At 44.8% G+C, this 22,271-nt stretch overlaps 1 protein-coding gene across 8 annotated transcripts in view; it reads right to left on the bottom strand.

Moving 5' to 3' along the window:
- Nbas (NBAS subunit of NRZ tethering complex) overlaps positions 1 to 22,271 on the bottom strand; it is a 289,617-nt gene that overhangs the window by 65,293 nt on the left and 202,053 nt on the right. For all 8 annotated transcript variants that reach the window (XM_015995503.3, XM_042267446.2, XM_015995506.3 and 5 more), the window contains exons 43-44: positions 13,771 to 14,021; positions 12,262 to 12,596 (exon numbers count right to left, since the gene is read on the bottom strand). In XM_015995503.3, coding sequence (XP_015850989.2) covers positions 12,262 to 12,596; positions 13,771 to 14,021 — 586 coding nt within the window. The remainder of the gene's footprint in view (positions 1 to 12,261; positions 12,597 to 13,770; positions 14,022 to 22,271) is intronic.

Genomic DNA, 22,271 nt, shown 5'->3' with positions numbered 1-22,271 from the left:
TGCTTGCACTAAGACTTTTACATGCACTGCTTTATTTAACCTCACAATAATTGTTCATGGTTGTCCCTTTTATCCTCTCTCTCTCTCTCTCTCTCTCTCTCTCTCTCTCTCTCTCTCTCTCTCTCTCACACACACACACACACACACACACACACAGAGTCTCTATAAACTGCCTCTGAAGCCATGTGGAACTGACTCAGTGCTAACACTGGCAGATTAGCTCAGGCAATCCAGACTTGAAGTAATCAGCACCTAGCAAGCCAGGAACATGGGGGCTGGCCCAGGGTGTGACAGCCAGCACAGTGGGAACTTTCTGCTTATTGCGTGTGCGTGTGCGTGTGTGCGCACGCGCATACGCACAGATGCATGCACTCTCACCATATCTCTTTGGACACGAATTAGAAAGTACCACCACTCACTCCCTGCTGGGAGATAGTGTTCTGGGACTACTACCAGCAAAAAAAAAGCCTTATGATGAAGCTAGTATCACAGACTCCAGAAGAAAGACACGAGGCTCCATGACACCATTACTACTGAGATAGCTAATCATGTAGACCATAACCACGTAGCCGGCCTCATCTCCGAGTGACATGAGCTGGTAATTTTCTCATCAGCTAAAGGGTCATTTTAATTGGAAGTTTACTTGTGTCTACAATCATTCTAAAATTGATGTGTATTCACACAGTAGAGATGAGGCCTCCTTACATGCAGGGGAGAACATTATCTCGGCTGAGGAACTTTTCCAGGGTTGGACTGGACATGAAATGCCTGCCCTGTGATTAAGGAGCTTTGCTGAGGGATTCAGCTAACTGTGTTGGGTAGTCAGGACAAGCTCCCAAAGGACAGTGTCTGAAAACACAGCATAAGGCCATGTAGACAGGCACATGGCTGTAGCAGAGTAAGACCACAGATGCCGGGCTCCTCCCGACTTGTCCCATCAAATGCTGTAATGGCCTTCACACTCGGGGTGTCCTGGTCTCCAGATGGGTGCCGTCTGCTCCCTTCTTCAGTCAGCACAGTGTTATTCCTCTAGTGAGAATCCAGCAGAATCTGCCTTAAAACTCAGTTCTAGTCAGTCATTTATAGGATGAGGTCCAAACCTTTTAGCCAGGCTCTTCCTCATGTCTCTAGCTCCACGCCCTTGATTCCACCTCTAGTGTATCTATCTGTGTCCATCTGGCTGTACTCCATGCCCTTGATTCCACCTATATGATTCCACCTCTAGTGTATCTATCTGTGTCCATCTATCTGTACTCCATTCCCTTGATTCCACCTACAGTGTATCTATCTGTGTCCATCTATCTGTACTCCATGCCCTTGATTCCACCTACAGTGTATCTATCTGTGTCCATCTATCTGTACTCAGCTGGAAGCACCCCGTTAATTCTTGCTAGAGCTCTCTGGAATACACCTTCTCAAGTCTGTCCTGCTGTGGGGCCCAGGACAAGCGCATACACACACACACACACACACACACACAGAGAGAGAGAGAGAGAGAGAGAGAGAGAGAGAGAGAGAGAGAGAGAGAGAGAGAGAGAGAGAGAGAGACACTCAGGAGCAATACCTCTTCTACAATGGCACCCTTCCTGGACTGTCTCAGCCCCACTGACTCAAGGCCACACTCTTCATTCACTTAACACCTTCATCTACAGAGTGCTCCCCACGACCACCCAAGGAGTGGGAACAAGTGACACCCCGAGAGCTGCACTTCTGAGGACTCTTGCTCATAACCTGACAGAGCAGCTGCATCATCTGGAAGGGCAAGCGGGGCTTCTTCTTACCAAGTCCTCCACTGGGCAGGCTGGGGGACACGTCCATAAACAGCAACTGGGAGAAAAACCTGCCTGTGAGTGAGAACGGTGGTTAAGTGGCAGGAAGGGAGCCTGCAGGAGGAGCAAGGCTGGAGCAGTGAGAGGCACGCCATCCAGACTCAGTGCTGAATGGTGAGTGGTGCAGAATGACGACCCCTGCCAAGGAAAGGTACAGTTCGGGGGGGGGGGGGGGGTGATTTCCAGACCTCTTGTCCCCACTACTCCTTTTCACGTTAAATGTTTTAATATTGGCTGTGTATTATTCTGAGCTTTATTTATTCTTCTGTCCTTTCAAGGATTTACACCCCTATGAATTTAAAGCCTCTAAGCTTCATGGGAAGGAGGATGCAGCTACTCCCCAGCTTATTAATGAAGAGAACTCTGGGGCTACAGAAACAACACCAGCCTGGCATCCCTCCAGACCCCCTACGGGGGTAGGAGACATTGTCATTCATGACTGTACGGTGCATATGATCGTTGACCAATTTTCCATTTCTTACTCAATTATCACCTTAGTCAATTGGAAATAATTTCCTGAGCAAAAGCAGAGAATGAGTTCAGCTTGCTAGTCAGGCCAGTAATTATGATCACCCCAGATGCACTTTTGCAGCCAAATCAGCAAGCAAAAGAAGAATGCCATGCAAGGCTTAGAGGCAGGCATGGGCGTGGGCCCTAGCCTGTCACATCTACCAGTTAGCTAACTGTTCTGGATGTTTTTGGCTTGCCTGTTAGGGTGGTATGATTCGCAGGGAAACTCCACAGCACTCCCTGGTCTTGCAGCACGTGCCCTGAAGACGGAAGCGGAAGACAACAGTAACCTCCACTGTCGTAGTATGGATGGCTAGGCCAGGTGCTCCTGGTTGTTACACCCACAGACTTGGGAGGCCAGCTCCTTTTTATGTATGTATGGATTTATTGCCTTTTACTGAAAATAAGATTTTGTTCCTCACATAAGATATCCTGATTAGAGTTTCTCTTCCCTCGATTCCAGTTCCTCCCTGCCTCCCTTATCCGGAAATAGGCCCTTGCTGTCTCTCATTAGAAAACAAACAGGCTTCTAAGGGATGATAATAAAATACAATGTAATAAGATGACACAAAAACTAACATATCCAAATAGGCCTAAGCAAACCAACAGAGGGAGAGAGCTCAAGAAAAGACACACGGAACAGGTCCAGCTGCAGAGTTCCCCTCATTTGCACACTCAGGATCACACCAAACCACTAAACTCAAAGCCCTAATATATATGCAAAGAACCAGTAGGCTGAAAAAGAGAGAGAAACATAAATAAAATTAAATTAAAAGAAAAAGGAGGAGAACAAAAGCTCTGACACAGCATCGTGAGACAGGGAACCTTCGAAGACGCCACTGAGCTTGTTTTCACACATTGGCCGTCGAGCGCTGGGCATGCAGCCGACCCTTAAGGTAGCTTGTTTTCCCAGGGAGAGTCTCTTGGAGAAAACTACATTTTCATTTCCAAGTGGTTATCAATTGGAGATCACTTTTGGGCTAGGGATGGCGGCGTGTGTGTCCACTTCTCCTTTCAGCTCTAGGACCCCATGTGGTGTAGACCAGGCTCTGTGCATGCTGTGAAGGACAGTTCTTAGCTGTCCTCTACATACAGGTCATGATACTCAGAATGAATGTAATGCCCATAATTCCCTTTGAAGACAGCAGGAGCAGCATGAAACGAACAGGCCACCTGTCTGGCAACAAGAACCCCTCCCAATGTGACCACAGGTCAGAGGATAGGCATTAAAAGTCCGTCATCCAAAGACTGACTCATGCGACCTAGGGAGTACTCACAAGGGCGCTGCCCTTCATGGCTCTCCATCAAGGGTCACACAACCAAACAGGCTCCTCCTGGGAAATTGTGATGTGACCAGGTGTGGCGAGGGGACAGGGTGAGCAGTTTCTCTCTCACTGGCCATGTCTTGTGAGTTTACTGGGACAACTTCCTTTCACTCACACTCTCAGTGTGGACATGTTGCTTTCAGGAAACTGTGCCGTCAGCTGCAGAACTAGATTGCTGGGTTCCTTAGAGACTTGAAGAACAGGACTGGCATAATTCTCTGGGATGGCATGCCCTGGTGAAGTGTGTGTCCTTCTGTCTGAGCTCCCACTTCTTGGAAGGGCAGGTTGTGTTGTGCAGACATTACAGAGGGGATCTACACAGCACTGGGGGACAAGAGGCTGACTCCCAGGTCCTCCCACCAGTCCCTTCAAAAGGGACTGGTAGCCGATTCTAGGAACAGTACCACCTCAGACCTGTTTCTCTAGCAGCCTTGAGAGTCTCTACAACAGTCAGACTGCTATCGGAGCTAGGTTAGATCACTAAAACCACAGTGAGAAAATGAGAGAATTGAAGTGAGTCTACAGACAGGCTGTACGTGTTTATATATACCACACACTTCAGAATGTACAACTGCCTTAGGCTCAAGTCTAGGCTTTCAGTCATGTACTATTATCCTGGGCAAAGTCCCTTAAGGTTTTTGAGCCTAAATTCTGGGTCCATTAAACAGAGGTGAGGTCTTCCTCACCTTCAACAGTATCCGCCACAGGGGTTTCTGAGGTAAGTTACATAAAGCACCAGAAGACACTCACATTTTACCACGCCGCTGCACCTCTACATTGCCCCTCCCCTATTTCAGTCCAACATCCACAACTGTGCACTGCGTCCTGTTTCCTCTCCACACCACACCAGAGTTCTGTGCTTTCCTTTTGAGGCATTTCCATAATGTATGGTCCTTTGGGCCAAACAAACTTGGCTTTCCAAGGAGATGCCAGCTTGTAATCGGCTACTTTTTCTGGTTGAGGCAGGAGAATGACTAGCTCAAGGCTTCCCAACTTACAGAGTAAGTTCAAAGTCAGGGTGGGTAACTTAGCAAGATGATGAATGTAAAAAAGTAAAAAAAACAAAGGTCTGGGTACAGAGTTCAGATTAGAGAACCTGCCTAGAAACTGCACAGAAGGCCATTGGGTCAATCCCTAGTATCTACACAGAAGGCCATTGGGGTCAATCCCTAGTATGGGTAAAGGAGGCCTTTTGGGCAACCACTCCCCAGGAATGAAACTGAAGACTAGAGATGATAACACTTGCTTAAAAGTCACCTTATAACACGTCTGTAAATGTCAAGTGACCAAGAATATATGAAATTAACTCCAACATTCATCCCAATGCTGCCTTGAACTCTGAACTGTTTTCTCAGAGCCTGTCTTGCGTTCCTGAACTGTGTGTCAATGACAGCAGTGGTCATGTCTCAGATTTCCTTTGAGTTTGCTCCAGGGGTTGAGAACAGGACTCCTAAGACCAAAAACCACCACCACCACCACCACCAGCAGCATCATTAATTTAAAAAACAAAACAATCACACCACCAAACAGTAGTAAACATTTGCTTTGAAATTTACATGACTCATACATCATACTCATACATATGTGTGTATATACATATATATTATATATATGTGTCTATGCATATATGTATAGACACACACACACACACACACACACACACACATATATATATATATATATATATATATATATATATATATATATATATATATATATAAAATAATCTAGAAAGACCTGGATTGAAAGGTAAAAATTCTAACACATTTTAATGAACAGATGATTCTGAAAATAAGTATAGAAACAGGCCTTGTCAGGGAGACAGCCGAGGTGGAAGAGAGTTTTAGTCAGCAGCAGCTCCCATCTTTACAGATGCTCAGGCAGACACTGGATTAGTAACCTCACTCCTTACCAAATCCACAGCAAATCACTCCATCAGCAAATCACTCCATCAGCCCGATCAAAAGTGACCACTCTTCACCATTTCCATCCCTACTACCCTAATGCAAACTGACCTCATCTTCACAGTAGTTTCCCTTTAGCCAGGGTTTCCCTCTCTAAGGTTTCAGTTACACGTGGTCAACCAAGGTCTGAAAATATTAAATGGAAGGTTCCATAGGAGTTCAGAAGTATTAACTATCTTTTTATAGAAGTTTGCATTGTTCTACTTCATTATTAGTTACTGTTAATCTATCGCTATGCTTAGTTTATACATTAAACTATCACGGGCACACACGAACAGGACAGCAGTGTGGAGGGTTCTGTATGCTCTACAGTCACAAGCATCTACAAATGGCCTTGCTGTGCTCCCTACTATACTTAGATAACTACAATTACCTCCTAAGTGGTTTGCTTGCTTCTGCTGTTACCTGCCATAGCATCGCCCACATAGAGGCTGAGAGATTCTGTTAAAAACATCAGCTTGGATCAACACGCTCCAGTGGCTTCCCATTCATTCAAGCTTCTATTCAAGCTGGTACCATTCTATCCTTCTTTGACCTCACCTCACATCCCCATTACTCTTCTCTTTCATTCCACATCAACAGACTGGCCTCCTTTCCCTCAAATAACCCCAGCAAGCTCCCTGCTGGAGAACTTGCTACATATCCCATCTTCTCTGTGTTCAACAAATCCATCCTGTGGCCTCACTTCACCAATGCTCAAATGGCACCCTCACAGTGAGGTCTTCCGTGGACGCCTTACTTGACAACAGTCCTGTTGCCTAGCAGCCTGAATCTCTCCCTAGTTTATTCCTCGCTTGTATCCATTATTATTTCACATGTCTGAATGTAATCACTTCATATTTTAGCTTAGTTTCCGTCTTCCAGTAGAGTACATTTCCTAATGCTAGAGATATTTGTCTACTCTGTTCAGTGATATACACCAAGCATTGAGACTGATTCCTGATATGTGGTGGATATAATTTAATAGTGTGTAACAAATTATCCAAATTTTGAAGCTTAAAACCCGTATTTCACAAGAGCTTCTATGAGTCATGAATGTGGAAATGGCTCAGATTAACTTCCATCTGCCTACTGACTGGTATAGAGAAGAAACCTGACCCCATGCCTACTCCCATAGTTGCTGGCATCCCTGCTCCCTCGTCATGGGACCTCTTCATAAGCTGCTCAAACATGGCAGCTGGGTTCCCCAATGTGAGTAAGCTAAAGAGAAGCTCAGTCTATGTGTAGCCTGGTTTTTAACATTCCCTTCACCCCACTGGATGTCACTTCAATCTACTTGTTTGAAGAGCATCAGCAAGTCGAACTCACTTTCGAGAAGTGGAAATTACACAATGGTTTATATTATATATATCTAGTTAGTAATAAGCAGAGGGTTAGAACTTAGTAGTTTTAAGGCAATTTATATTTCTATTGAAGAACTTAAGAGTATCAGAAGATTTCAAAATCCTAGATTATCTGACTGGAAATTAAAAATGTATCTCAAACTATATTTTATTACTAAAAAAATGTATAAGATATGAAAGCACATTTCAACTTTGGCAATCTTTTACGGATTTTACATTTTGGTCTCAACTTTAATACAAAGCTACAACTTTAACAACAAAGCTTTCCTGGGCCTATAAATTCTATAAAAGACTTATTTTATGTAGAGCCAGGAGGAAGAGTAATTATGCACCACCCCAATGTCCCTATCCTTGATCACTGGAACCAAGAATTTGGGAATGCATGGGCCCCAAGAGGGGAGACCATCCCGGGTCAGTATAAATACAGGCCTCAAAATGGAAACTCGCCTGGCTTTGAACAGAGAGATGTATAGCAGAAGGGAGAGAGAGACAGTGGTTCTTGTCTCTGAAGATAGAGAAGGACTGTGAGTCAATGAAGGAGAGTAGCCAGCAGACACGAGAAAAGGCAGAGATGGATTCCCCTAAGGCCTCCAGAAAGCAATGTCCTTTTGCCTATGCTTGATTTTAGCCCAGTGAAACTCTAGCCTTACATCAAACCTATACCGGTATACAGAATATAGATTAGTGATGTTTAGGCCAGTAAATCTCTTTTCAAAGGGAACACAGAAGAAAGTGAACCAAGAATGTGATTAGAATTGAACACATATGATAGGGGTTTGGGGGGTGATTTTCTACTCTAGCAGAGACCTGCCACAGTGAGGAGGAGGAGGAGGAGACGGAGGAGGAGGAGGAGGAGATGGAGGAGGAGGAGGAGGAGGAGATGGAGGAGGAGGAGGAGGAGGAGGAGGAGGAGGAGGAGGAGGAGGAGGAGGAGACGGCACTGTTTCCATGTTATAGGAAAAAAAAAACCCAACTGGTAGATGTGAACTCCATATATAGACAGAGTAATGACAAAAAATGAAGATTGCCTCTAAAATCATAGGCTTCTTTCTTAGGAAAAGCTGGTTACCAACTGAACTCCTCTAGACCTGGAATTCTGGCTGAGCTACCACCTTACTTCTGACTTTGAAGGAATTACCTAACCTCTGACCTTGGGCTGACTTCTCAGTGGAGAGTACAACACTTGTGGTGTTCACTGGTGACAAGGGGAACTGTGAAGCCTGTGCCTGGTGTGCAGTGAGTGGCCAGTAAATGGCAGCCAGGACTTGTACATCACACAGGACAGACGAGCTCTGGGGTCTCATTCAGTGTCAGTGTGACATTCCTTTGGAAATGTGTGGGAAGCAGCTTTCTCTTTCTTCAGCTTCTTCTTTGGCCAACAAACCAGGAATTTTCCCCTGTGGGTCCAAAGAAAGCAAATGCTCCTTCATTCTTTCCTCCCCCACTTCTCTGGAGAGCAGTGACACCCGTTAAGTGACAGGAGGGGGAGACACTGATGTGGATACCTAGCCCTGCCCTTCCCCCTAGAGGCCCACCTGGCTGTTGTGACAGAGTACTCTTGAAGTACTTTGCCCTTCCGTGGCAGCCATGTGTGGTTCAGGGCCACACTGAGGCTGCAGAGCATGTCTAACATGCTTGTGGGTTACTGATCATTTCAAAGTAACCTGTCTGAGTGGATGTAATGTAAGTACACACAGCACCTTTACAAACTTAGTTAAAATGTGAATGCAATTCCCCTTAATATCTTACACTGGTCACATGGTGGGATAATCATACATGGGAGGACTTCACTTAGATTACATTTCCAACTCCCCAGGTATCACATGCTAGATCTACAGTAAGCACTGACCAGGATTTGCCTCTCTAGAGCCCATGAATAGAAATGAGGTAGCCCTTCCCATGGGCATGCGTGTATGTTTAGCAGGGTTCGGTAAAGATCTAGCTAGCTCAGGATGAGATGGGTCCAGCTGCTGCCTGGGAGGCTCTGCACTCCACGGAAGCTGTGGGGAGCTGTGGCCCAGGCTTCAGTGTTTTTTGGTGATACAGCCACATTCAAGTTGTTCCTGATCTTGAACGTGACCTCTCACCCATAAATGACCCTTCACCCCCACTCCTGTACCTGCCCACTCACCCACACTTCTGTAAGGAACCCTAATAACCTCACTGGTTTACCACATTAGGCTTTAGTGACAGCCATACCTGCTGGTGGTGGTTCACTTTCTGGGGTGAGTAGACGCTTGCTCACATCTCCCAGGGAACAGTGTCACCCACCCTCACTTGTCTGTACCCAAGACAAAAGTGTTTCCAATTGCTGAAATGAACATGGTAGGGGCACTCTAACCAACTCACCCATTCAGGTTGAATCATACACATTTTTATCCTCTTCCCCTCTGCACATCCATCACTACAAGTGTCAGAAAAGTTAGCCACTGCGTATGACATAATGCTATCGGTGAATGCTTTCCCAAGAACATCTAAGAATTCTGCTAATGTAAATGTTAATTAAACAACTGTCAGGACAAGAAGGGAAAGGCACCACTGGCATGCTCACTGTGGATTCAGCACAAGATGCAGACGTCAGGAAGTTCCTGTCTGACTTTTAGTATCGGAACAATTGCTGACTGTTTTGCTAGGCACTCTAGAAAAAGCTTACGCATTCTTTCTAAAGATTTCGTTCTGAATTAAATGTGGGTACACTCCTGAAAACTGCACACTGTGTATGAATAACACACACTCACTTTACATTTCCAGCATCATGTACAAGCTGTGGAAGCATCTGGTGTTTTGAAAATTTGAACAAATCCAGTTGTATTCCATCTTCCAAATGTGTCCTCTAACATGTGGGGCTTGTGTCTCATAATTCTTATTCTTTCTCTCTCTCTCTCTCTCTCTCTCTCTCTCTCTCTCTCTCTCTCTCTCTCTCTCTCTCTCTCTCTCTCCCCTGCACTGTTTCAAATATGCATTTTATCAAAATATAACAGATACCTGCTCTAACCAGAAAATGAAAAGCTAAACCATTAATAAAATGGGGGAAATTTTATACCTAGACTAAAGATACAGAATTTCAAAGGTAATAATTTTACTTTGATAATTTTCCTGGTACACTAGAAAACTCACTCCTGGGAATAGTCCGTGAAAAAGAAATGTTGCACCCAGATCACACCACCCAGTTACACACCTAGATCAACACAGTACTCGGCTGAGTCTTTACTCAGTCAGCCATGAGTATTTTCCTCATAAAATTACACGCACACAAACAAGTGTGTCACACACTTCCAAATAGTTCACAGACATCTTGAAAGCCTATGATTAAGATTGGTTTAGGGAGCATATGGTATATTTTTAAATCTTGAAGCCTAAAATACCACAGACAGAAGCTAAAACTCACAGCTGAAGAAGGGTCAGGACCACTCCCACTTACCACACACCACAGTGGACCATTCCTGGCCTCACGTAAACTACTTGAAACACCCTCCAGCCTGAGGAAGGTTCCTCTGTGCTCTTGTCTAGACCTTGTTGAGTCCTTCAGCAGCGCTCAGGTGTCAGCTCATGAGCCATTTCTGTGAGTTCAGACTCTAGGAGGATTGGTCCCTTCCTACCCTCTCCTACCTCTCATCTAAACTCAGCTCTGCTGTGGCCAGGGCCCATGACAGGCAGCTCTGGGCTGCTCTCTGGTCTGGGAACTTCTTGGTTTCTAGACAGGCTCCAGGACCTGTCCCTATGAATTCCTGCAGGTAGTAAAGTATAATGGCTACGAAAGGTCACATGCAGCTTCCTGCAGATCAGAATGTGGCTCCTCATTACCAGCTTCACCTTGCTTTTACAATCAGGTAACAGCAGCTGTGCTGGTTTGAACATAGACTTGTGTACTTGAATCGTTGGCCTACAGGGAGTGGCACTATTAGGAGGTGTGGCCTTTTTGGAGGAAGTGAACCACTGTGGGGGTGCTCAAGCTATACCCAGTGTATGCATCAGTTCACTTCCTGTTCCCTGCAGATCAAGATGTAGCATTCTTAGCTCCTTTCTCCAGTACCACATTTGCCTGCACACCATGTCCCTCCATGATGATAATGGACTGAACCCCTGAAACTGTAAGTGAGCCACCCCAATTCAATGTTTTCTTTATAAGAGCTGCCATGGTCATGGAGTCTCTTCAGAGCAATAGAAACCCTAACTAAGACAAATAGTATCTTCCTCAAAGATTATTCATCCTTAGCCTCCTGTGGAAGAGGCAAAGATCTGGTGGTTCTCACAGCTGATGAGGACATATGTGATTCCCAAATGTAAGTGTTTCTTAAACACATCTCCCTACATTTCCTTTAAAGTTATCCTTATTTCCTTCCGAAAACAATGATTATGCCCATTTTAAAGTAGTGGCCGTAAAATCCAAAATCAAGTTATTCAAGTTAGCTAGATTAGATTAATCAAAAATGAAAAGGTTCTTGGTAACCCACAACTTGGAGTCTAGTGAGTGACTAACCCAGAATTCACCCATGCCAAAAGCCAGATGAGTGTTTTGCAAGACTTCACAACTATCCTGCAGTGGCAGCATAATATTAACAAATCACTTCAGGTGAGACAGCGCATACATGCACTTGCCATCTTGGAGGAAGAAAAGACAGTGTCAGCTGTGGGGAAGGAGGAAACAGTGATTGTGAAGGCAGGGGTTGAGAGATATTCTAAGAGACACAAGACTGGGGCCCAGGCAGTCAGGACAGAGCAGCTGCGGAGGAGGATTCTCTGGGACAGAGGGTGGAAAGCAAAGAGGACCCTGCCACTTAACTTCGATTTCAGATAACTATGGAGAGCAGGTCTGAGGTCTAAACACAGAGCACTGGGAACTATGGCATGCACACCCCGAGACATCCTAGGGCCATGTCCTGCCCCGCATGGTTCATATTCATGCAGAAAATCCGAAGGGCTCGACCAGATCCCAGAAAGGGGTCAGCCTAGGTTCTGAGTAGAATGACAACAAGGATGGACCACGGGGCTCCCTTATACTTCACAGTGAAAAAACAGGATGATGTTACGATAACTATGGCATACCCATGAGAACTACAGCAGGTCAAAATGTACTTGTGAATTAGAGTAAGTACCTCGGGTTTTTATTGTTTCTTTATATGTAATTACAGAAAGTGATTTCTCAGTTAAGCTCAGCAAAAAAGAAAAGTCAAGTGTATTTTTTTTCTACTTCAAGGAAGAAAATAAAAACAAATCTATAGAATGTAAGCACAATTTTCATCCTTTTCAGAGTGCTCTCAATATCTACCTTGAAGTACTTTTCAGTTACCTTGGACACAGCTTTTGGAGAAAACGTGATTGCATCCACCACAGTGATGAGGTCATCCGGACAGAGGCGATCAAAGTACTTCAGGCAGACGTCATAGGCATGCAGCCACTTGGAGGGGGACTGCGGCACCTGCTGGATGAGCTGGGGGTCTCCGGTCCAGAACAACTTCTGCAACCAGACGGTGTACAGGGAGCTGGGGGAAAGCATCCGCCCGTCCTTCTCGGGGATTCTGGGAGCAAGTTTGGAAATGGATAAGATATTCTGACTTGTGAGCACCGGCTCCAGTGCTCCCAGCGCATCCCCGCTTTCGTCTGTCAGCTTCTTGTAATTAAGACCTGGCGAGAGGAGAAAGGAAGGAAGTGGCTGACTGGAGTGGAAACCACACGCAGGCGCCTCAAACACACACAGCCCTGTGGGCGCCGAATGAAGAGATGGCAATTATACCCCGAGCTTTAGGGTTTGTGAGAAGTTCAGAAACTGAGTTCAAGCCCCGGCCTGGACCTGCGCTGTGCAACCCCACGTCACTCAACTTACACAACTCCCGGTGTCCTTCTCTGTGCCCTCTCTTCGCCTCTCCCGCTCGCTCATGGCCCTCAGCACCTACGCTGTCGTCTACCGGTACAGTCACCAGACTGCCGTTTGTCACCAGCTACTTGAAGGCAGCTATCAGAACAACTAATAACCTAAAGGACATTCTCACAGTTGCCATGGAAAGGAGATGAATATAGACCAAAGCTCCACATAAAGTATGAAGCACTGTAGAGACTGAAGCGTGGTTATCACATTTAATTTCCTAGTTATAAGCGCAAGGACGCCACTCGGAACATTTCTAAAATCCATCAAGGTGCCGAGGTTCTTTGACATGTCCCGTGAATAGTGTATTCAGTATATTACATCTATAAAAATTCATATACTTAAGATCATACATAAATATGTTGAGATTTGATTTCTCTTATGTCTTCATGTGAGTGCCTGCACTCATGTCTGTCTGTGCGCCACCTGTGTAGGTGACCACAGAGGACAGATGAGCGTGTCGGATCTCCTAGAGCTGAAGTTACAGGAAACTGAACTGCCTAACGGGGTGCTGGGACCCAAGCCAGGACTTCAGCAAGAGCAGCAAGTCCTCACTACTGACCCACCTCTCCACCCCACAAGTGCCATGAACATTTTCAATAAATGCATTCTACTAAAGTGAAATTCTTCCAAACTGCCTAAGATGAGGGGTCCAATCATGTCATGTTAAAATACCAACTTTGACAGAAGGCTGTCCATAGCAGATTCACCTGAAGTCACTGGGGAATTTCAGGAGATTTCTGTCTTTTCCTGATGCTGAATGCTCTCACTGCAGGGTAAAGGAACGGGAAGATGCTGACTAAAGTCAGTCTCCTCCACAAATCCGTGGCTTCACTATGTCAGTGACAATATATGAACACAGCTGGCTGTGAGCGGAAAATTAATCCCCAGGTTTCATTGAGAAGGGAGGGACCAGCAGGAACATGAATGGCCTACCTGATGCAACGACTTTGAATTTCTTCAGCAGGCGAATGTGGGTTTCTGGCTTAATAGGCGCTGTCTCAAAGTCTGCACAGCCACAGCTTTCCAGGAGAGTGAAGTAATACAGCAGCCTTTCGTGGTCGAGGCCCGCGATGGTGGGGTAGATGTACTTGAGCATGTGTTTATGAAAGGACTCAGGGTCCGTCTTCAAAGTGTCAAAGAGATGAAGGGCTTGGGCTCGCTTTTCAATCTCTCCTGTGGACAAACTGGAATCAAGAACCAAACAGTCTATGTTACACGATTTCCCTTCAGAAAAGTGATCTTTAAAGCCTGGAAGAAAGGCGGGTGTGTGTGTGTGTGTGTGTGTGTGTGTGTGTGTGTGTGTGTGTGTGTGTGTGTGTGTGTGTGTGGTGGAGGGAGCCCACACAGACGCATGACACGGTGAGCATGTGGAGGTCAGAGGACAACTCCTGAGCATTGGTTCTTTCCTTTCACCATGGGTCCTGGGGCGCAATTCAGGCCATCACACTTCCAAAGAGTGCTTTCCCACTGAGCCATCCTGCCGGCCCAGAGATGCTGCTTCTAATAAGTCTCTTCTAACTAGTCACAAGACCTATGCATTGTATCTAAAGTGACACGAATAAGAAGCAGAGGTCTGCCCTCCTACTATGTGACTTTCACACGTCACCACAGACAGAACCACAGCAGCCCTAAAAGACAGGCATTTCTAGAGTTCCAGAACTGCCTATTCTTTCCAGCTAGGTCAGGAAACAAGATAGGACATTTATTCTAAATCATTTACCATCTCCACACACATGTGCAGGAACACACACAAAATAAGCCACAAATAAAAATGTAAATTTAAGAAAGAAGGAAATAGCAAGGGGAAGAATAAAATCCCACCATTTAGGCATGCCTTACATCTAAGAGTATTGAATTAATATTCAATAAACATCAATTTATGTCATGTTCAAGTAAGATTAAAACAGGAAAGAAATAATTATGCTTTCAATACTATCTACAGGACTGCTTCTTGAATAGAAGATACATCTTAATATTTTCATACTAATTTAAGTACCTTTTCATACGAACTCAAAGTCTAATATAAACTTTAATAGGAGTTATTTAAGGTTAATCTGCTGAGGGAAAAAAAGTTCATGATATTTTGTTTGCTGGATTGGCTTGTCTGAGTTTTATGTAACTGGAGAGAGGAGAAGGCTTTACTTGATCTTCTGTTTTTCCCTAGACAGCCGACTCAGGTCTTGTACCATCTCAGGGCCTGGACTATGTAAGTCTCCATTCTCTACCTGTGAAGGTCTTTTGGGTAGCCCACCATACTAATAGAAATGATGTTTCCAGGACACCCAAGGCAGCAGAGAAAATACTTGGGGGATACTGTACATAGTTGTATAGGGAAGTGACGGCAAAAAAAAAAAAATACGTTTTTTCATAATTTGAAAACTGAGGTCGAGAATGATGCAGTGGCGAAGAAAACAGTAAGCTGCGTAACCTCACTAATGCTCCACACAGACAGATGTGCAGAGAGAAGGGTTATGGAGCACAGGAAGGAAGAGCTTTGTTCTATGTTGGTTCCTACAGTAGGAACTTGCAGCTGCTCACTTGTCAGGACATGAATGAGAAACTGCCACCCTGACCCATCCAGCCTCAGAATATGTTTGCTCACTACCTCAGAGAGGGACTGCCACGAAGGTCAAGCACCCACACTAATACTGCCTAACAAAGAGGGTCCATCTTCAACGGCTCTCCCTTCCAGCAATACCCCAAGAGTCACCCTGTCACACTTCACTCCTAACAACCCTATAAACAGTGTTCGGGGTAAACCAGTCTACAGAATGGACAAGGGCTCCACAGCAGCTTATTCAGCTTCTGTTTGACTTAACTCTGGATCCAGTCCTTCTCAACATGACTTTTTTCTCATCCACTCACTTACAACTCTGCTGACAATTCGGTTTGCCTCACGTACAATTTCACCTAATTATCTTGTCAAGACAGATACCTTTACTGACACACGATAAAGACCCAACCATCTCTCTCCTGTAAATTATAATGTGCTAAGATCTTTTGTAGATGCCAGTAATCAATAGCCCATTTTAATAACTTCCAGTGAAACAAACTGTTATCTTCTCTTTGGAACAAGAAATCAAATCTTTGCTTAGAAAACAATTCCAAAAGACCTCGCTCAATAAAAAAAAAAAAAAAAAAAAAAATCCAACAAAAACTATGAAACCATTGTGGACTTTTCTCTAGTCTAACTAATAATTACCTTTACAAATGGTTTAAGTGTTTTTTTCCTGGACTGAAGTTTAGCTCTGGAGCAGTTTATATTCTGTGTGTCGCCTCTTTATCTTTCAGGGCTAACTACTGGAAGGCGTTGGCATTGGTGTACTTAGTGTACAAGGAGTAAAATTATCATGACGGATCCTATGATTAAGATGCTCTGTAATGCCTTCAAGTTGTCAATAACTCAAAATTGATTCAAAGCAGCATGTACTGAAGGGACTTTTATCTGTACAAGAAAACAAATTCATTTAAATACATTTTTCTTTATTTAATCTAAGTCTGAGAGATAATGCAGTTCCATTAGCTGACTAAAAGGAATACAGACAAGAGAAGAGGAGGGAAGAGTGAGAATGAGAGACAAAGGATGCTGGGAGAGCCCGAGCGGGGGAGGGGGACAGAGGGCAGTAGCAGGGTGACATGAAGCTTACAGGCAGCCCGGAGTACTTAGGCTCTACGACATCTCTTGGCCTTGATAACTACTCTCTGCAAAAAAGTCTTGTTCCTGTTCTCTGAAGCCAAAACTCAAACAAAACTTATCTAATTGGAAAGACACAGGAACTGGCCCCAAGTTCGACCTTCCAGATATAGCCCTGTTAATACTCTATAATAAAGCAATGTGTCCATCTGAGAATTTTGCTAGGCACAGTTGAGACACAGAGACTGGGTATTTCCCACACAGACTAATCTCCAAAGCACAAAGATCCCTGAGTCCCAACGAGTGACCCCAGCGAATGGGTGGCTTCAGCACTGGTGACTGTGAAGGGACACATCTATCCTCTGAACCACAGCCACACCTGAGAGGAGGGTCACATGGAGATAGCTAGCACAAGAACGCCTCAGGTAAAACACGGCTAAGTTGACTTTAACTTTTCTAGATTACCTAGGTAGACAGTTGCTGAAAGAATTGATAGTGAGTATCTCAGAGTCTATTTTGTGTAACAATGATATTCAGTGGGTTCCGTTATCAAATATTTTATTATATAAATACAGCGGTAATACTGAAGCCCATGAGTAAGTTTTGTCTCCTTCCCAAGGAGACAATTTGACAATGAAAGGTCAATTTTGACAGATCTACACAACTTCATACTATTTGCATCTTTAACAATATCGCCAGTAATACCACAGCAGATGCAGTAGCAGGCATCATCTAGTCAACAGTCATAAGGTCTTGCATCATCACTATTCTCATGGCAATAACTAATATCCACATTGACTTGAAGAGTAATTGCTTAGATGTACTGTAGGGGTCTATAAGGTGAATTTGGTAAATGTAGACTATTTTCAAAATCAACAGTATTAGCCACACTCCCTATATGACAGATACTATGTATAATTCTTTAATTCCATGGCATTTTTTGCAAAACTGCATAAGTCATTTTGCAGAGAAAAAAAACTTCTTGGAGGGTTAAAAGAATTGTATCAGGAACATTTTAAACAAGGGACATGCCAGGGTCCTGGCCAGGCTTGCATGAGCCAAAGCAATGCGTCACAGCACTGGGGCTTTACCTGACATAGGACGTACACTGGCCTAAATGTACTGTTTTGATTATATCTATTTTAGGAACTTGTTGGCTAGGCGTGAAAAGGGGAACTTAAGAATCACCCCACATTACTGCTCAACCATAAACCCAAGACCCAGGTAACACTGTGAAGAGGGGGCAAAAAGACTGAATCCCTTGCTACTGCATATGACATGGCCATTGCAACCATGGACAAAGAGCAGCAGTGTCTACCTGCACAAACCCCGCACGTGCACAAAAGGCAAGGAAGAAGGAAGGGTACTGGCGAGGAAGAGGGACCACAGGAACAGGGTTGGGGGAGAAAGGCGATGGGCTGAACAAGAATACATACATGGAACACACACAAAATTGTCAAAGATTCAACCTTTAAAGAATCACAACACAGAAGGAAGAATTGCAGAATGCTTCTGTTTTGGCAATGGTGGAAATCAGTTTTTGTTTCTCTTGGGGGTAGTAGATTTATTTTTATGCAAAGTGCAAATCACAGCCCTGGTCAACTTTTCTAGTGCCTTGAGGTGAACAAAGATCAATTTTAAACACTTCGTGGGATCTGTGATCTGGGTATCTACACACAACATTGCACCTCAGGTACAGGCTAGTGCTGGTTCTGCATTTCTGTTTGTTCTGACATTCAATGATCTGCATAACAATGTACTAAACTAAGTTACTTTAAATCTTGGGAGCCTCGCATGAACTGAATTGTCCTTCTCCATCTACTAGTCACTCCAGCACTAATGCCTCTTCTGTACAGGGGCCTCCTAGTGAGGCTGGAAGAACAGGTCAGTATTCAGGATTGTTAGCGTGGCAGCTTGGGCCCAAAGCCTCACTGTGTGAGCAATAGCAACCCTCAGGCATAAATCCTGGGTCTGTTGTTTCATTCAGAACAAAGCAGCTGCATTCATTATAGCTTATTCAGCTCTCCACAGGCACAGCTTACTCTTGCACATCTCTCTACCTGAGATGGAAGGACACCTCCCCAAATGAAATAGGCCAAAAACAGTGCAACCGCTCAAAGTGCTTAAGAACAGACACCTTAGCCTGTGTGTGCAAAAGGGACAGTAGCTAACTAACCAACAAGAAGACAGTTTCGTGCTGTGTACCAGCCAAGAGAAAGCACCAGGGCCGTCATCCCAAGGGCTACAGAGACTGAGAGCAGAGCACGCTATGTTTAATAAGAAGACAGAGATGGAGAGTGTTAGAAGTCCAACACACTGATGTCTGTTCCCAACCTTACTTAGCTCTCCTTGGCTCCCCATGTTCTGCTATGTGGCCTTCCTTTAGCTACAAAACATCAAGAACTCACACTCGCCCAGTCCCCTTGAGATGGAATGAATGTTCGTCCTTCATCACTCTTCAAAGGTGGGCTTTTCTTTCACATGCAAGAGAGCCTTCCCCAACTGTACGGAGTTGTCGCTTTATTCACTGCACCTGATATCTGGATGTTTATGTTGGGGAGAGAGGAGAAAGACAGCTCCTAACAACGTATAAACTCCATGAGATTTCTATCTTGTCTAGTACCTAAAACTCTGTTGAGTGTACAGAGTCACAAAAATATTAACACTTAATGAATAAGTGCTAATTCATCAGCCAGAAACAATCTCTGGTATTTAAAAATTGTCCCTTGTCTAAAACTCAGAGATGAAAAAGAAGAATTAACAAAAACAACAGGATTGACCACAATAGCAAACAAAGATCCACCTGGTGATGCAGGCCTTGGAGTTCTGACTTTAATATTCACAACCCTGCAGGTAAGGACAGTGACCCCCTGTACCCCCCCTCTACTCCCCTCCCCCTCCCCAATCTACTACCCACCCACTCCTGCACGTGCATGCGCGAGCGAGCACACACATGCGCACACACACACACACTCTGAGAAGACAGTGATTTGCAAGATTAAGATACAAGCTCAAGGCTTGCAGTAGGTAGCTCTGGGCAGTAGCTCTGCATCTTGAAAGGTGATCTTTTTCAAACCCCATACATTCACAGAGTTACTGTCATCTGCAGGGTCCACCAACCTGACTAGGGAAGCCCCAAGGTAAAGCATTACTAAGTCTGCAGTGAGTGACAGCTTGGAATGCGAAGGGAGAGCATGCCACAGCAGCCTCAAGAGGCCAAGAGAACAAGGTTGTCCGCTGGGTGGGAGAGAGTCTATGTACTTGCAACCAGGCAAACACAATGTTTTGCTTAAAACTAGTAATGGGAATAAAAAGGACAGTAAGTGTTGTTTTTACTCTTTTTGGGGGTCTGCCACCTAGCTCCCAAATAAATCACTCATGAAGGCTTATTCTTACTTACAAGAGCTTGTCTTTAACTTCGCTTGTTTCTTACCAGCTTTTCTTAAATTATCCCATCTACTTTTTGTCTTTTGGCTTTTACCTCTCTCTATTTCTGTATATCTTTTTCTTACTCAATTGCTGGTTGGGTAGCTAGGTGGCTGGCCCCTTGCATTCTCCTCCTTCCCTTGCTCCTCTTTTTTACTCTCAGATTTCTCCTTCTATTTATTTCCCCTGCCTGCCAGCCCCGCCTATCCTTTCTTCTGCCTTGCTATTGGCCAGTCAGCTCTTTATTATAAACCAATCAGGTGTTTTAGACAGGCAAGTAACACAGCTTCACAGAGTTAAACAAATGCACCATGAACAACAGTAACACACCTTAAAATAACATAATACAACAAATAGGGATGAAGGAGATCAAGAACTCAAGTATGAGTGCTTAGGAGAATCAGTTCCCAGATCCAAAGACCATAACTTAAGGAGCAGATTAGGTTTTTACCGCTTAATCACTTAAGTTATACTAGTCTTTGCTTGCAGCTCCAGAGAGGGGATAATCTAGTTAATGGACACACACATGGCACCCACAGGAACTGGCCTGGCCACCTGGACTGAGGCATGACACCCTCTGCATAACGCTGCTGGACTTGCACCTGTCTGTCACGGTGGTGCTGCAGGTCAAAACCAGCCAGAGGAGGGAGAAGGAGAAGGGGAGGAATGAACTTCATGGGTGGACCAGGGAGACTTTAGGGAATAGGAAACAATACCCTAAAGCCAAGACGAGCACTTCTGTTATTCTACTGGTTAACTCTCCAATGGCACTGGCTTAACTAATAAAATGTTGGGCAACTATGGCCGTATTTACAAGGCTGATTTCTAATAACCAGTTAGTGTGTTTGATGAAGTAGTCAGGCAAAGTGCTGCCTCCTAAGCAAGAAAAAGACCCAGCCAGCACTTGGTAAATCAATATTAAGTGCACTGCCACTCACACGTAATGATGCTAGGAGGTAACAACTTCCTACTTTGTAATTGCTGTACATCTGCATAATCACACTGCTCTCAGGTATAATGATATGCCAGGAACAGCCTTGCCTGCTCCTCAACTGCCTGATAATTTGTAACATATTCAGAGACCAAGGACTCATCCTGTTTGCACAGACAACATCCCTTGTGTGACGTTCAATGAAAGAGAAAAAGATACATAATAAAAATGCCATGGTATATTTTTAAACACCACACATATCACAGAGAATATTTATCTGAACATGTTACTGTGCCTAAGAACTGGTGAATTCAGGACAGCATTCACTCTCCATGACACCACTGTCATGGAACACTCTGATAAATGCTCATATGGAGACATTAACATTTCAATGATTAATAGAAATTAAACACACTGAGGTCGTAAAGGCCTTTTGGCCCTTCTGCAGGATTTGACCTTCCAGCTCTCCTCCTGTTCTTGGAACACTCTGGACATGGCTTCCTGACAGTAAGACCCTCTTTTCGTGTCTCTTTCCACCACCTAATTCTCGACCAGGACTTGTGGAAGGCCCTCAACATCTGTCCATTTTAGTTAGGTTTCTACTGCTGTGATGAAAAACTATGACCAAAGGCAATTTGGAGAGGAAAGGGTTTATTTCACTCACAGCTCTACATCATAGTTCATCATCAAAGCAGTCAGGGCAGAAACGCAAGCAGGGCAGGACCTGGAGGCAGGAGCTGATGCAGAGACCGCGGAGGGGCGCTGCTTACCGGCTTGCACCTCATGGCTTGCTCAGCCTGCTTTCTTAGAGAACCCAGGACCTCCACCACAGGGATGGCATCTCTCACAATGGGCTGGGCCCTCTCTCACTGATCATTAATCAAGAAAACACCTTACAGCTGGACCTTACGGAGGCATTTTCTCAATTGAGGTTCTTTGCTTTCAGGTGACTGCAGCTTGTGTTAAGCTGACATAAAAGGAGCCGGACACTCCTCAGGCTTCCCCGCTTTGCTCGTGCGCGTCCCTGCTGAGGCTCAGCACAGCACAGAGGCTACCAACACGCTCGGAGCTCTCTCCTGTGCTCCCTCTCTGGACATCTCCCTCTTGTAACTGCCACCTCGCCCTGTCCTCTCCAGGCACAAGTCACTCCTGCAACCTGCTGACCTAGTAGGGTTCCCTGACTAGTTCAGGGACTGCCGTGCAGCAGGTGGACCACAGACTTTCCCCTTGCAGGTCCTGTGTTTACTTCCTCCTTGCTGACCCATAGGCTAAGTTCGTAGAACGTATTCCTGCCTCTCCTATGCCTTCAAAGCCCTGTCCACGCTGGGGCCACCTGTCCTACACCAGCTCCTCCCCTTACCGTACTACCTTTCTTCCACACACTAACCAAAGAGATCTTATTAAAGTGATACTTCGGTAGTCTTCCTGTCACCTTTTATCTCA

The sequence above is a fragment of the Peromyscus maniculatus genome, chromosome 22, assembly GCF_049852395.1.
Source record: "Peromyscus maniculatus bairdii isolate BWxNUB_F1_BW_parent chromosome 22, HU_Pman_BW_mat_3.1, whole genome shotgun sequence".
Classification (NCBI taxonomy): Eukaryota; Metazoa; Chordata; class Mammalia; order Rodentia; family Cricetidae; genus Peromyscus; species Peromyscus maniculatus.
The sequence above is the reverse complement of the archived record's forward strand: the minus strand, read 5'-3'. Positions and strand labels throughout refer to the sequence as shown.